This window comes from Symphodus melops, assembly GCF_947650265.1.
Source record: "Symphodus melops genome assembly, chromosome: 18".
Lineage (NCBI taxonomy): Eukaryota > Metazoa > Chordata > Actinopteri > Labriformes > Labridae > Symphodus > Symphodus melops.
In genome coordinates, this window is record NC_136708.1 from 11,674,695 (window position 1) to 11,691,457 (window position 16,763).

The following is a 16,763-nucleotide window of genomic DNA, read 5'->3' on the forward strand; positions in this document are numbered from 1 at the left end:
TGTTGATGATAAGCTCTCATTTTCTGAAAACCCATACCCATGTTCTTATGAAAACCTCAAAACTGTCTTTTTGTATCAAATCAAAGGCTAAAGATATTAATATCAAACATGTAATCATGTGTTTTGGTTGTTTTTATTTTCCAGCCCAGGGTGGGAAGAAATGGACGCGTAGTTCAGGGTTTTCCACCCATCATTGAGGGGCAGGAGAAACAGGAGGAAGATGAGGAGGAGGAAGAAGAGGAATACATGGGCATGTCTGTACCTCTGACATCAGAGCGGAACAAAGCGGGACACCTCAGGGACTCAGATGGGAAGTCTCCACTGAGTCGACCCTGCCAGAACACCAGGAGGTCCCAAAGGAAGATCCAGGAAATTACACTCACCACATTAGACCCGTCAAACCTCAGCTTGAGGTAAGTGTGAAAGCTATTGATTTGCCTGTGTGGGCTTGTGTCCCTGTTCCTCTGTTTCTGTCAATCTTTAATAAGTCGATGTGGTACAAACCAGAGCAGTGGCCTTCTGAAAAAAGTTTAAGTTAAAACTAAGAGAAATAGCTTTATGACCTTTGTTGGTACTTTCACTCAGCCCAGCAACTTATCTAATATGCCTTTGGGCAGGGTTAAATTATGCTAAGCTCAAAATGGCTTAGATCACTTGTTTATTATTTGTATTGCCGTGCACAACCGAGAAAATGACACATTAGGCTATAATGATTTTTAATCTTAGTAAACGTCTCTGCTGACCTGGATCCTAACAAACCTGCTCTACTGACTGTATATTGCCTTAAGTCCTGCAGATTTTCTGAACTCGTCCAAAAACACATAATCTACTCTAACCCTTGATATTACTGTTAGCTAGTACGAGCTGTCAAGTGCTTTTGGTTACTATTTCACCCCAATTTGATAATTTCTCAAATTTCAGATTAATTCAAAGTAATGAACAGTTAACATACTTCCCTGATATTAAGATGGGGCACTGAAAAGTGAAATACATACATAATTGGCATACCAGTTTAATTGAAACAAGGACAAAGTCTTACAATTTGGAAAACGATTCCAAATCCGCTGTAACAGCCAGGAGACAGTTAGTATACAGGTAGCTAAATCTTACCACTGGTATCAGGGGAATGAAGCTACTGTATCTCATTTTACAGTATTATTATTTGCATTAATTTTACACAGTTCAGATAACTCTTTCTTACCGGTGTTTGTCATATACTAAGCTAAACTTCAGCCATAGCTTCATATTACAATAGAATTAGTGTTATTAGCTGTCTTATCTAAGTTTTGACAAAATGTTTTGGGGTTTTTTTTAAACTATTTTTAATATTGATGTTGTTCATACATTACCTGCACTTGTGACTTTATCAGTAACACATTTTTTTCTGTCTTGCTCACACTATTGTCTCTCTGCAGGATAGTGGATGGTACAGAGGACAGCCAGGGAAGGGAAAGTTCCCCGTCTTTCTCCTTCTCTCCTGGCCGAGGTTGTCCCATCAATGAACCAAACAGTGCCTCAGCATCTACCACAGGTTCTTCCATCCTTCATCCTCCTTAATCACAGCAGTTTGCCTCTCAAATGGGACTAAAACTATTTTCATTCCCATAAACTTCCCACATGCTGAGAAGTTAGAAAAGATCACATCCAAATCCTTGAAGTTTTCTCATATAATGATGATGATTAATTCTAAACTGACTGTCAAAGCCTACAGCATTCATCAGCTGCACCCATACAATAACTGCTGGGTGCACGGTCTTAATATGCTGTTGAAGCAATCTTTGTAATGGGTACATTTTTTGTCACAGATATGCTGCAGATCAGCACCGCAGAGCTGGCGGTTAAAGCTGAGGAGACAAGAGGACAACTGCGAAACCTTGACCAGCAGGTAGGACTCTGTGTTTGCGTGTATGCTCAAAAAGAGAGAGAAAGAAATGTGTGTGTGTGTGTGTGTGTGTGTGTGTGTGTGTGTGTGTGTGTGTGTGTGTGTGTGTGTGTGTGTGTGTGTGTGTGTGTGTGAGAGAGAGAGAGAGAGAGAGAGAGAGAGAGAGAGGCAGGTGGGCTCAGGTAAGCACTAGCCATATGGCTATAACAGCATGTCAGATTCAAACTAGGTGAGGCAAAATAAGAGTTGTAATATTATGATAACCTTTATTTAACCAGGAAGAGAAACTCATTGAGATTAAAAAAAAATCTTTTTTTCAAGAGTGTCCTGGACATAACAAGCAGCAACACAAAAACAGAGTTTCAGACACACAACAAGCAGCCAAACATAGAAATTCAAAAATACATTAAATACATCACAAATCAATCCTTGGGCAATTGAAAGACATAACATAACAGTTTTGAACAGCAAATGTTTGTCAGAATCATCCTTAAACATATCATTAAGAACATCTACAGCCAGATGTCTCTGCCTCCAAAAATAGAAAAAATGACCATGTCATAAGAAGTAATACTATTAATGCATAAACCATCTAAATCTTACATTCATTGGTTTTGATGAGCAGTACATTAAATTTGCCACCACTAGTTAATATTTGAGTATCATTATATTGTGTCATCATTTAGTGTTTCATGGCCTGTACAGCTTGCAACAGTCCCTCCGAACACAAATACGCACACACCCTATGGTTTTGATTGGCGGGTGGCTAAATTGGCATTAGACCTTTTGGCAGGTGAGGAGAAGTGTGGTCTTCCTCCTGCTAAGCCTCAGTCTGGATGAGACTTGGATTAAAAAGAAACAGAGATGTGAAGAGAGAGAAACTGAGAACAAAAAAAGGAAGATTAAAAAAGACAAACAAATCAGGAGTGATGGAAAAAATGGAGTGTGAAAGACAATTGAACAGCATCCTCACAGTTACATGTACAAGTCCCTTCTGTTGTCCTGATCCTATGTCTCTGTGGGTTGCACATGTTTGACAGGAAGTATCTCAGCGTGGTCTTGTAGGTTGTTAATCTTCACTCGCATCCATCCATTCAGATCGCCATAGGAGATGAAAGCAGGGTGCTGGTTTACAGCAGCTTTCTGCTCTCTTCACAAACACAAGTACAAAATACAAATGAAAGCCGTGTCTTCCTGAAATGCAATGCAAGCTGGATTTTTCTTATTTGTTTTCAAAAACAGGATTTATCATCAAAGAATAAAAAAAGGTGTGCTCATGCTTCTATGAACTCATTTGCTCAGTGTTCAGTCTGTGCACTGATTCGGTGGTGTGATCAACTCATGCACATTTCCTCTCACAGTGCAATGGAAATAAGGTCAAGAAGTTGTTGTTGCATGACAGTTAGATGATATACAGTATATTCTCTGGGGAGCATCAAAACACAAATAATAACTCATCTAACCATGCAAAAAAGTGCATATTGCTTTTAACAGCAATTCATATTCATTCATTTTGCTGATTTTGACCTGTTCTGTGCAGATGTGGCAACATTTTAAATGAACTACAAATTGTGTGAACAGTTATAAAATGGTCCTGACCTGATCTCTGAACTTTACTCTTTCATCCTTGTACTTCAGCATGTCCACAGAAGGGCCGTATTGTAATAGGAACTGAAAGCCAATAATATGGTGAGAGGGAGAACGTTGTACCCTGTCATGAGTAATGGCACATGTAATTTACTTGAGGGAGAATAAACAGTTAATGATCACCAATGCACATACACTTAACAGATATATTTAAAAGAAACCGTGTGTACACAATATAGACTGTAAATATGAATGGACAAAGCCTGAGTGACGTCAGTCATCTGTCACTACAGGGGGCTCCGGAGGCTCACCAGCAGCAGCCGCCATGCAGGACATCATGTCTAATCCTAACTTTGTGTCAATCAACAGAATCAAACAAAGCAAATATACTCAAAGCTTGTAACAAGACATGAATGTATTATGCACAGAGCAGCAGTGGTATGTATTCATAGGTGTGTCTCTGAGAAATGAGTGTAACTCTAATATTAGTTCTTTAGTTTAACGTTATATAGGAACCAGCCCGTAGCTTACTATTAAAGTAGTTTAAGGGGCACAAAAAAGTCAAGGTCTGTTAAACTAAAACTAATGACATTCTGAATAATAGTATTCAGAGTATGCATCCATATACATTTATCGTAGAGTAATGAATAAGAGTTCAACTCCCTCTGAATTTATTGTTCTCGGCTCTGTTCACATGGACAGGATGATGCTTCCTTTAGCTTGTGTATGTTTCACTCACTCAGAGGCTTAAACTTGGTTCATACATGTTTTTTTTTTGTTTTTTTTGAGTGAACTCCTCCCTCACCAACCATTAACCCTGCCACCACATGGGAGAAGAGAGAGGGCCCCCCGCTCAGAAACAGAATATCGTCAAAAGAGTACAACTAAAGGAGAACCAACAGACTTTCTAAAACAGAAAAAAATACATCCTTTGTCCTAAAAAGACAAACATATAACAACTGAACCACCAATATTTATCACTGTACTACAACTCAAAACAATAATTCAGAGACATTTTAATAAGTTAAGTTTTAATTAATATCTAAATGGTTTATTTATTATGAGCATCATATGATTTAATGTCGCTATGACTGATTTTTGGATCTTTACTATGTACCTGTAGCTGCAGTGGTTTATAGCCATCCGTGCTGTTTTTGTCTGATTGTTCTCACAGATGGTTGTCTCGGAGGTAGGAGAACTGGAATCATGTTGACAGCGTTTCAGATTGGACTGTCCTGACACTCTCTGCTTTTTCTATTTTTATCAGAGCCAGAGTTTAGACCGAGGCTTTTATCAGCCACTCCAGAGAGGGAGAGAGATGGCAGAGATGGGACAATTGTAGAGGAGGAAGAGGAAAACATTTTTTTTCTCTGATGAATCTATTGTCAGCGTAGGGAGTGATAGATTAAAGTCAAACAAGTGCAGTTTTTAAAGGGAAATTAAGTATTTAATATGTGAAAAATAAGATCAATTGACATTCGAACTGATTTCTAAGAAAACATTAGTTGCCATATTTTTAGTTTTACATATGCACATTATTGTTTACGTAACCTAAATTGTGTTTCAATGTTACCCAGAGACTAATCATAAGTGCCCAGCTTTATGTGTTCTGAAGAGATCACAGTATACTCAAAGACACACGGCCTGGTCTCTTCTTCTACATGTCTTCACACAAGGTCTGCAGCAGTTTCCACCTGCAGTTGTGTGTCCTGCTGAGGGGCTGATGTTACTCCAGTAGCACTGATGTGCATGATCGGCCTGATGAACATCGCGAGTGCTTTGACTAGCAGAAGCAGATGGCCTGTTGGCAGGGCTTCATGGCTGTGCCCTCTGTGGAAATGCCTCATGCAGAGAGGAGCTAATCACCACCCCGCCCTCATCACAGGAATGACCAATTATAGCAGCACGATTTTACATGCAAAACGGCAGGCAGGAGACGAAAATAAAAATACAAATTTGACCTAAAATGACTGACCTGAAAATTCATCCTCATATTACTTTTCTGTATGTAACCATAGCCCTTTAATTTATCACTTGGTTTGTGTATTTCCTGGTAAAAAGTTTTTATTTCTTGTTGTTCATCTTTAAATCTATAATCCTATAGAGTCTTGTTAAGTATGAGAATTTAAGTCTTCCTAAATCAGGAAGTAAACAGGTTTATAGTTGTAAGTTCCTGGATTATTTTTTTCATGTACTTTCAAGCATTTCTTCAAGTTGGAATATTGGCACTTTGGATTACTACCAGCAACTATGCTTCAAAACTACAGTAACAATTGTTGAGCTGCATCTATGCCAAAAGGAGAATTTCTGTTAAATGGCTTTCATGCAGCCAACAAAATCAACATTTGCATCTCTTCATTTTTGTTGTGTTATGAAGAAGCAGTTGAATTTATTTGCAACTGCAACCTGACTTAAGGCTGTACACGACCTGAGTTACATTCGACACAACAGCAGGACATTGTAGAGTTGTTTTTTAACTTCATGCAGCCTATTACCTGAAACACCTAAGATACTGCACACTGTGGTTGCTTCTTTTGTTACATCGCTCCTCTGGAAAATAGCTGATTAAACCCGTTCAATGTTTTGCAAGTTAAATGCTTTTCATGTCAAGAAGTGGTTGCACGAAATATTTGGATAGCATTAGCAGATTTGACACGGCTTAAATAGCTTGAAATTAAAAATGGAAGCCCTCATCAATGAGATCAAATGTCCCTTGATCGCGTGTTTGCTGTGTTTCCTGTGAACACCTTGCACATTGAAACCTATATGTTGAAATCTTGAGTTCATCGAGCCTAATGAGACAACAATTAGAATCTCATTTTCAACTTATTCTGTCTTCTCTGATTTATTTCTCAGGACCCTTAAGAGCAATGAAAAGACAAGTCTTTGATGAAAAATAAGACTGAGTAAGGAACATTATTGAAGCAATAATTGAGAAACCTTCTCTTGTATTGTCTAATTTTGGTCTCAAGAAAATTTCATGCGACTCCTTTTATCATTATTGGAGATCTTAACTCTGTTTAGTTTTCACTCTTACTCATTTGGCTGCTGGCTGATGGGCAGAGTTGCTAACCTCTACACTACAGACTGCAAATTATTTATAATGTTGATCAAGAGGAAGGCAACAAGATAATTCAACTTCATGATCAAATATTCAAAAAATTAAAGCAATCTTGCAAAAAAAGCAAAATGTCCGCACTCAAAAGGAGCTGGAACCATTACTATGTTTCAGCTTGAAAAATAAATCAAACAATTGTTCAATTACGAAATCCTTACTTTTTATTGTGGTCAAGTCGACTTAAAGTTTCCACTCATGATAATGTTTTTGAATGATATGAATGTGTGTGAAAATAACTTTTAATTAACAAATACTAAATGTAAATAAAACATGCATCTTGTACATCCCATGAAGTCATTGCCTGCAGGCCTAATATGGCAAAGTGGAGCTAAGATTTGTATGATTCGACATATATAAAATATGCCCTTGGGGTTTTTGGACATGTAATTGTTAAGATTAAATTGAGACCCATCTTGTCTCATTTTTCTTAAAGCCCAGATCCTTATCACACTTGTAGGAACTTAGACTGCATCTAGCACTATTCTCTCTCTTTTTCTTGGCTAAGATTTGGATGAGACAATAATAAAGGAATGTAAGAACGTAGACTATGAACCTTCTGAGTGAGACCTCACACTACTCTCATATTTCCTTTAGCTGTAATCTTGGATTATGATTTCTAAGAAGTAAGTCACTAATTCACTTTAAGATATCAAAGAACTAAACTTCTTCATCCAGACTTATTTTAAAACAACACAAAGATCTAGATGGTGATGTTACCGTAGGATAAAACATTTTTTGTAAAGGTTTTCGTATTTTATTACTTTTTTTTCTTTGAAACAACTGATGGTTTTTGTTTGTGTTTGCAGGTGAGCACCCTCGGGCGAGAAGTAGCTGACCTTGGACGAGTGATGAACAGGATGGCTCATCTCATGGAGACCCTCATGTCATCTGTGCCTAAGCCGACACTAGTCTTCCCTGCTCATTACTCTCCAGGACAGCACACATACCTTCCCCACCCTCACCCTCCTCAGTCCTACTCTTCACCCTCCTCCTCTCAGACTGCCTCCATCTGGATGGACACACCAATGTCCCTGCCCTCCTCACCCCTAACTTTTCCCCAGGACTGTGGAGGAATATACCATCAGGACCCCCTCACACATCGACCCCAGGAACTCCAACTGCGGAACACTGCTTCCCCAAGCTCACATATACCTTCAACTTCCAACTTATCAGACCTGCAACTGGAGCCAATCATCACAGAGTCTCATATGCTTTCCTCACCCCTCAGCTCACCAGAGAGCTCCCACTTCACAGACAGGGTTTCTGACTTAAACAGTTCGAGGGTGCACAGTCCAGCGTCACAAGACGGGGGAGATGAGGACCCTAATCTTAGCAGTGAGTGCTCTCCACAAACTGGACTTGGGGGGACATACAAAAGCCCACCGAAGGGTTTGTAGCAGCATTCATTCTGAAATTTCCTGGATTCAGCAGGACTTTTTCCAGGTTATTTTTAGAATACATATGTTGAACTACATCACATTGAATAACTTTGGTCCCCACTATGATGAGAATGCAGGGTTGCAACCCTTTTATTTAAAAGGCACGTGTTAAAAAATCATGTTGCATGAAACAAGTAAAGAAGGATTAGGTGTGTTAGCTTTATCTTATTAAAAAAATGTAGATGTTAGAGATGATGATGAGGTTCAGGTCATCTATCTGGACACAGATCAGCCCCTTACCCACGACTGTCGTCTTTACCTGTGGGCGGGGTTATCTATAATGGAACACAAGAGCGATTCAGAAGAGGAGAGAGTTCTTTCTGACCTCTCTTTCTTTGCTCCTGACGTGATGGTTTCAGGTCAGCTAGGCTGGTTAGAAGAAGACAAAGCATTATGAGTGCTGGAGGGGAGGTTTGGAGACAAGGAGGGGAGAGACACAGGCACTTACCATTCGTACCCTACCCCCCTATCTCCACCATTTATCCCTTCTTTTCTTACTCACTCAACCTGCACCTTATGCTCTGGATTGCATGGACCAGTGCATGTCTGGTTGAGGCTGGTTGGACTGGGAGCACAGAATGGTGTGGATTGAGAGAAATGGGATGTATTGTGCTCTTTACCCCAAGCCCCTTAGGGAACTGAAGAAAGTTGGTTGTAGAATGGGGAAGTAGGGTGGGGGGGCTTATGTTATGCCTCGGGCAGCACAGCCCCTGCTGTCGTCTGTCACACCGAGCACGGGGACTCTTTCTCCCTCTTTGTCCTTTATTTTTTCCTCAAACCTCTCTCTGGCTCTCTCTTTCCTCTTTCTCTCGCTCTGTGCATGCCTTTCTGAGCCTTTTGAGTAGTGCCTGTAGACACAAATTAACATGCTGCATGTCACCCAGTGGAAATCCAGCTTGCCATTTATCTATCTACTTAAAGGAAACATGGTTCAATCTTTTAATAACCGAACCTGGCATTTACTGATGCATATTTATTGGATGTTGGGTAATTTTTGACGAAAGGAAGTCGCCCCCCTTGTGAAGAGGCCTGGAGGAAAACTGCCAAGAATGATGTCGGCCTTGTCCTCGATTGTCACCTGGAGTAATCAGCTCTGAGGTCCATTTTCCCAGCTGGTCCAAGCGAAGGCAATATTCCCTTAAAGAAAAAAGCACAACAAGGACATAAAGACACGTTTTATATTTCTATGAATGTATCAATACAAAAATGTATTTTTTTACCTCAGAGAGTGTGGAATGGCAGTAAATAATGCTACTGTATATGAGGTTATGGCAGTGCTGTTTGCTGGCCAATGCAATCTTATACCAGGAAAATGGTCCAAACTATTGTCCACACAGATCTACAGTTTCTCTTTTGAATTCATGTAGGTTTGACTCTGCTTCTCTGCAAATGGAATGTACTGTAATCGAACATCTTTATTTCCCTTAACATTTTGATATTTAATAGATACAAAAACAATGTTATGCTAATAAAAGACAAATATGACTGTTATGTCCTGGCCTTTATATGTTGAGTGTTCACATACTGGAATACTGGATAGATGTTATTCGAGGTTATGACATCAATGAACTCTGCCTTGTCTTAATATACCTTACATAGTCCTTTTGACCACCATAGAAAACACATTCATGATAATGGCTTTCAAAGACATAGTAAGCTCAAATTTCAGGTGTAGATAAAATGGTATCATTACAGACTTCTCCAGGTCTGAAGTTCAGAAAAATGAATACTTCCTATTAGTTACATGGACATGGCTTTAAAAAAGAAAGATACATTGATTTGTAAGAAGAACAATTTTCTAAATGTAACCTATGTATTGTTTGTGTGTAGGTTGATACAATATGACTATTGACAATAGATTAAAGCTATGTAGGCCTACATATATTTTGTGTTGCAAAACCAGTCATGTCTTGTTATGTAATAGCTAAATGCTAACATATAGATGCTAAGTAACTTACATTTTCAAATGTAACATGCTAAATGTAGGTGTTTATTCTGATTATCATCTCAGTTTATAATGTTAGCATGCTAACATTTAGTAATTATCGACAAACAGCTAAACCTAAAAAGTCGAAATGAGATATTTGAAAGAGAGAATAAATTAAAAACTGCTAGTAGTCTATATTCAAATGATGACTTAACAACTGACATGTCTAACAGTATCATCTTCTGGACAACTCTACTAGCATTGCAAAGCAACACAGCTTCTTATCATGACATTAAAACACAGACAGGTTTTAGGGATCAGAAATATCCTAATATGTAGCTTATTATTATCTTCTTTTGCAGCTTTACAGCTTACACTTTGTATACAAACACAAAGTGAAATCATGTACAACTATTGCTTGTCGACACTTTCGATAACAGCAGTGTGTATGTATGCTTGTTTGGCTTTCTTTTGTAGCATGCTGCAATGGTTCACCTGAAGTGAAAGTGCTGTAGTTGTCATGTGTCACAGGTCACGTAGGCAGGGGTTTGAAAACTGAGTGTGTGCGATGTGTATTACACACATCTTTCAGAGATCCAGCTGCTCTAACCTAGCAAGGTTTGCTCCTGTGTGTGGGTCCATGAGTGTGTGAATGTGTGTTGTCGAGGTTTGAATTGTCTGTAGAACTTTCAATGGTCTACTCGGTTGTCTGTTTGTAGCAAAATGTTACGTTCCACAGACAGTGTGTGTAGCCGGCTCTGGCTATACAGTTCAACAATGTGGTCTCCCTGACAGAAGATACAGGGTTTCTTGAAGGCCCTGTTCATATTTGTTCCATTCTCTTGAGTTTTCTTGATACTGGCACCTCTCGCCTTCCTGTGCTTTTACTTCAGTGACCAGTATTGTGATATTGTTCTTTCCACTTGACTTTTCTGTCTTACTGTTTGTTTGGTGTTTTATTTGCCCTGGAATTTCACCAAACACAGGGTGGGATGCCCTTTCTACCAGTGAGATAATGAACGTTACTACATCTTTAAAATTTGTCTGCTGATCTTGCCTTTTCTGAATATCTATGGCGACACTTCTGAATCTTTCTCTCAGTCTGTCATTTTGGTGTTGCAATGACGGTAACCAGATTATCTGTAGTAAATTGCCTTTAAGTGTTGTTTTAACAACTCTCTTTTCCTTTCCCTCAGCTAGTCCTACTGACATGATGATCTTTGACATTTTTAACTGTATTTATCACTATAAACTGTTCTTTCGCCTCTACATGTGTAATTGCTTTAAGAGGGGCTAATGATGTGTGTGACTCTTAAAAAAACATCATAATAGCCCCAACTTTGGCAATTATATGACTTGTTTTACTGAGTAGTTACAGGTGGTAGTATGTGTGTTTGCACTGAGATAGATTATTTGTGTATTTAGTAGCGCCTCCAGCACATCTGTGGGAATGCTGTTATTTAGCCTGGGGTCTTAAATGTCCATCCATATTTAATAGTATAGGCCTACAGACAATCCCACCCTGGCTGTTTATGCACCGTTCTATCCACCTGCTAGCAAGCTCATCTTTAATTCACAATTTACCACAATCTGTCAGTAGCAAACGGAGGCCCATCTGCCTTCCTCTTTTGCACCCTTGCTTTGCTCTTTCCCTACAGTCATGATTTTCAATTTAGGTTGACTCTGATTTTGATGGATGGAGTAAAAAAAGGGTAGGTATTGGGGAAATAGGGAAACAAAAAACAATAGTAAAGTCTTTCTAGAAAAGGTAGGATGTCGGATGTTAAGGCATCAAAATTAAAAGAGGAATTTCCTGAATGTCTATCTCAGGGTGAGAAGCTCAAATGCTGCTTTATTGTCATGCCACTATGTTTTGAAAATTTCACAAATATTGAGATCTACAAAGTCACAATTTCACTGCACAACTACCATTGAAAGTAAAATAAATAGTTACAATCTAAAGGGCAGCTCATGCAATACTGTCAGACAGCAGCAAACATTTATAAGCATTTCATAAGGTTTATTTTTTACAGGAAGCTGTGTAGGAACTGGCCAATGATAATGATTGTCATTACGAGTGGCTAATAACCTAGACTTAATATAAGAACAAGAAGATATCCATGCTGCTATCCAGCTAGTTTAAAGGTATTATCCTTGATGTGGAAAAGGAAAAAAATATATCAAAATTACTTGAACACTAAATTAGTACATGCCTTTGAGTTCAAGAAAAGCCTTTTGTGAAGGAAAATACAAACAAAAGATCATGAAAATATCAAGGCCTATGCACACTATTTTTGTCATGTTTTTGCCAGATAGGAGCAAACAGTTGGCAAAAAGAACTTAAAATGTATTTTGAGTCCAACACTGAAACACTTAAAGCCGTGTTTTATATTCATATTTTCATTTTATTTTATATTCCCTCCACACTCTTTCCCCAATATTTAATACAGGTCCTGACCCAAATACAACAACTATTCATCACCATCCACTCTTATCTGAACACACACAGAAATGCTGTGCATTTAAACACACATGCAAACACACTCATTCACTCTTCCATTCAAATAGCACTTACTCCTAGTGAAAAGAGCCTCTTCAGTTGTGTGTCGCCCCAGAATGCACTACAGAAAAACTCCATGGCTGTGCAGGAGGTGAGAAATTCTCTCCCAGGTAATAACAATCTGTCCATTTCTCTCTTTTAATCTCGACTGACATAATAGAGATATGTTGAAATTTGCCAGCAGTGGTGAGGTGTTTCCATTTGTGTTAAAGAAAAAGAGGATGAGCTGAACCAAGGACAATTTATTATTGTGCTTGCTTGCGAGTGTGTCTGTATAGATCTGGTGTCTCTGCCATGTAACAATATGAGATGGAACTTACATACAACACTATACTGAGAACACCTTCTACCTAAGGGCTTTACATTTTTCTGTCCCACTTTGGATGAGACCGCAGCTGTTGTACCTTCAAATGGTTTCATTTGCATTGGCGTAAAGCAGGAAAGAGGGGAGGGGTGACTCTTGCAGGACACATTGTGTGTTTGATAAATGACTGAGCTGCTCCCGTAGGTTCTATGGTCGAAGTGGTGGTGTTGGTGGAGGATATGCAGAACAATGCACATGTCAGAAGCAGAGATTAATAGTGGTTCCCTCTCTAAGAAGTGCAGGTCTGACTATACCCATCACAGAAGCAGAATTGGTTGCTAAATTACCTCTTTTGTTGCTCACCTGTCACAGAGGCATCTGGCATTTAAAAGCAGCATATGGATCATCACCATGTACTGCAGAGCTCTTGCTAAATTGTTGTCCTCTATTGTGTTGATGGTACAGTGATTTAGGTGTCCTTGCTGAATAGTCTGGACTGAATCATTCTCCTTCTATGGAGGGAGAGTTTATTTTCTTCTATTTGTGAACATCTGACAGCTTCAAACACTGTTAGGCTGCTGTCCATGATGTTCCTTTGCATTCTGCTGTTAAGGTAGGATTTTAGAGGATAACTTGCCAAAATTAGGTTACAAATTTAACCAGTCATGCAAGTTTTTATTGAAATCATCTTCAGAGAGAGCAGATCTCTGTATATAATATTGGTAGGGTTCTGTCTTTGTCTCTGCCTTTGGTCTGTGATAGGGCTTAAAATAACATGTAAAAAAAACAACTGTTTATCTTTGAAGCAAAATGACAAAGTAAAATGTGCCGAAAATGCTGATAAATATATAGAGCATATCACCTGAATCTAAAGCTGCCCTGTGACTATGTGCAGCTTTAAAGTATATTTCAGCTTGTTTTGCTCTGTGGCTTGGTACATGTGTGATTAACTTGCACCACTCTCATGGAGTCATTTTTTGCTGCAGCAGACATCATCAAAATAACTCCAGAGAGAGAGAGTTTAGCAGCTAAACAACTAGATATTTCCCCCAGTAGTTGGTAGATACTAAAGGCATAAATAAAGAAAATGACAGTCCATTTGTTTACAAACTTTTACATTTGAGATTACATGTCATTATGTGACGTTACCATTTGTGATTGTTTTTATCTGACAGACCTGTTTTTAGGTATTTGATGTAATACATGAATATGCATCTCATTAGAGCGCCACTTTATTTCAAGGCTTCCTGTATAAAGTGTTTCAGCTAGAAATTTCCAAAAGAGACATTCAAAATATGTTTTTTGTGTCTTTGACCTTAATTGCTGCTCTAAGCCAAGTTTTCTGTCACATTTTAAAGCAGTTAATCTCTGCTCAGTGTCAGCCCCCGACTCCTGAGGACCGTCCACACAGACCTAATTGTACAACAAGCTCATTACAAATCACTTGAAAACAACAACAGTGTGCCTGTACAAAAGTACCTCTTTAAGGTGCGCACCTTAAGTACAACCACCTCCATCACGGGTGAAATAGCCCCATGGATCTTCATAAAGAAGGCAAAGTGTCCGGCAGCTGACATCCATCTGAGTGTCCCAGGTTTACCAGAAGATGGGTTTGTGTGATTGTGTCATTTGTAGCTTTGCATGGTGGCAGAGAACAAAAAGGATAGAAAGGAGTCTGGTGAGAATGCAACATGCCCTAAAACCAGTGGAGCTTGTATTAAGCTGTTCACTTCATTTTTGTTTCAAGTGCAAGGAAAGGGATGCATCTGCAATAAAATAAGAAGGAGAATTTATGATTTGCAGACAGGACATAAAGTGAAAACACTGTGATACATATTTAGAGGGTTGTGATTACTGCAAGCTGATAGGTCTTTCAGGTTTCCAAAGTCTCCTATATTACATTCCCTCCCAGACAAGTGTATCTCTTAAAGGGTGCTATTTCTACCAGCACGCTCGACTTCTCTGGTTATTGCAGAGATAGCAATGTGAATGACTGTCATTACTTTATGTGGCCTAGTCTATCCTCTACTGAGACATATACACAACAGTACAAAATTAAATCAGAGTTCCTGCAGGTTAGAGGATTAAAGTCATTAAATAGACAGTCACGTGAGTTGTTAGCTGTATGTGTGTGGGCCCCATGTACAGAGGGTCTCCCTCTTTCTCTCCCCAGTTTCTGTTTCTGCCCACTGTCCTATCTCTAAAATAAACGCAAGCCCCAAAATATATCTTTGGAAAAAAGATTCAGAACAATATTAGAGTATTCAATAAATTCATATTATTTCACAAATGTGTGTCAATAATAATGACTCTGATTGGAAAATCACCCTCAAACCTTAATTGTGTACACAAAAGAGGCGATGGTTTCCGATGCCACTCTTGAGACCTCACACTCCCGTTGAGATGCCACTCATTTATTGAACAATGATTGTGTGTGAGTTACAGTGTGTGCTTGTGTGTGATTTCTACAATGAATGACAGAAAAAGAATAAAACAAGCATTAAATATATGCATGAACAACAACCATGATACAGAAACACTGATAATATGGTAATAAATAAACGGACAATGCTTGATGCTAAATTGAAAGGAATCCTCCAAAACTTTGAGGGAGCATCAACAAATGACTGTCTCTGTGCAGTATATACTGTATGAAACCCAACAGGGCTCACACATGGGGGAGCTAAATAAATGAGGGACGGTCCCTTACTACACAGCCGACTGAAATCAAACTTCGACGGCACGATATGAAGATATAAGGAAAAGCTTAAGGCATTATTAATTAGACAAGAACAGCATTGATTGAGAGAGTAACAAACGTGAGATAAGTGAGAAAATGTCCGTCATGATATTACAGTCTTGTCTAAAAAAATGTCTTGAAAAATGTGTTACAAACGTGAAATAGAGAACAACAGCAGTAATAAGTATAAATTAAGAACAACGACATAAAAGTGTACAGAAAAACCATAGCAGACATGAAGTTAGTGTCATGGACGAACTGAAAGTACAAAGATGTAGAAGTCCAGAGAACCGAAGTGAGGGGGCAGCAGACTTCTCCATGTGATGCTTCATGGACATTATGTCTATGTTCATGGAGGTGCAGTTACGATGACAAGACGTACAAGGGGCTCTGAGGTCTACATAGGTGCAGATGTGGGACGTTGTTGATGAGACCAGGGGGTTCAGGTGAAGATGCAGAAATGGAATAAAGAGAAAATGGGGGATGACATCACCCTTTCAATTGATGTTTACTTATATAGACCCTTATCAAAACAACATTTAGCTCAGGGCCCTTTAAAAAAAGAGCTGCTGTAGACTTTAACCTCCGTTGTTTCATTTAGAAGGGCCCAACATGAATCCACCATGAGCGAGAACTTGGCAACGGCTGCAAAGAACAACTTTGCTGGACAGAATGAGACTCACAGTGAACAGCTTTCTGCAATTACTGGACAGTGACCTGCAGAAAGACCAAGAGTTTAAGTTACTTCTTTTAATGGGGCACTCATTTCAGCCACTGAACTAAACCAGCACTGAGATCTAACAGTTTTCTGAGGTGTGAGTGTTGGTACAGTCTATGGTACAACCAATCATAATCATTCAAAGAAATGGATTTGTGTAGCTATTAGCGGAGCGTACATGATTATGAGGCAGAAATACTAAATTAACCATAAAACATTGTTGTTTTAATTAATAAGCATGTGTTGTAGTTTGAATATCAGTAGGGCTTGGAGATTATTTTTGATGTCCTTCTAAAACTAAGAAAAGTTTGTAAATCTGCATGAAAGGTAGAATATCTGCAGCAGTGAGAGCGGTTGTATGGGCCATTTGGTTGACTTTATACCTACAGCTAGTCCTTAATATTTTGTTGTTTTCACAGTGATTGTGTGACCTTCTGCCATCCTGGGGAAAACTTTCACTTTTTATGTAGCTCAGCACACTGGAGTTA

General features: G+C 38.9%; 1 protein-coding gene across 1 annotated transcript in view; it reads left to right on the forward strand.

The window, feature by feature from the left end:
- The window catches only part of kcnh8 (potassium voltage-gated channel, subfamily H (eag-related), member 8), a 52,116-nt gene extending 42,615 nt beyond the window's left edge, over nt 1-9,501 (forward strand). Inside the window, exons 13-16 of the mRNA XM_079367611.1 lie at nt 145-413; nt 1,416-1,531; nt 1,806-1,885; nt 7,394-9,501. Coding sequence (XP_079223737.1) covers nt 145-413; nt 1,416-1,531; nt 1,806-1,885; nt 7,394-7,984 — 1,056 coding nt within the window. The 3' untranslated portion in view covers nt 7,985-9,501. The remainder of the gene's footprint in view (nt 1-144; nt 414-1,415; nt 1,532-1,805; nt 1,886-7,393) is intronic.
- Nucleotides 9,502-16,763: the final 7,262 nt, after the last annotated feature.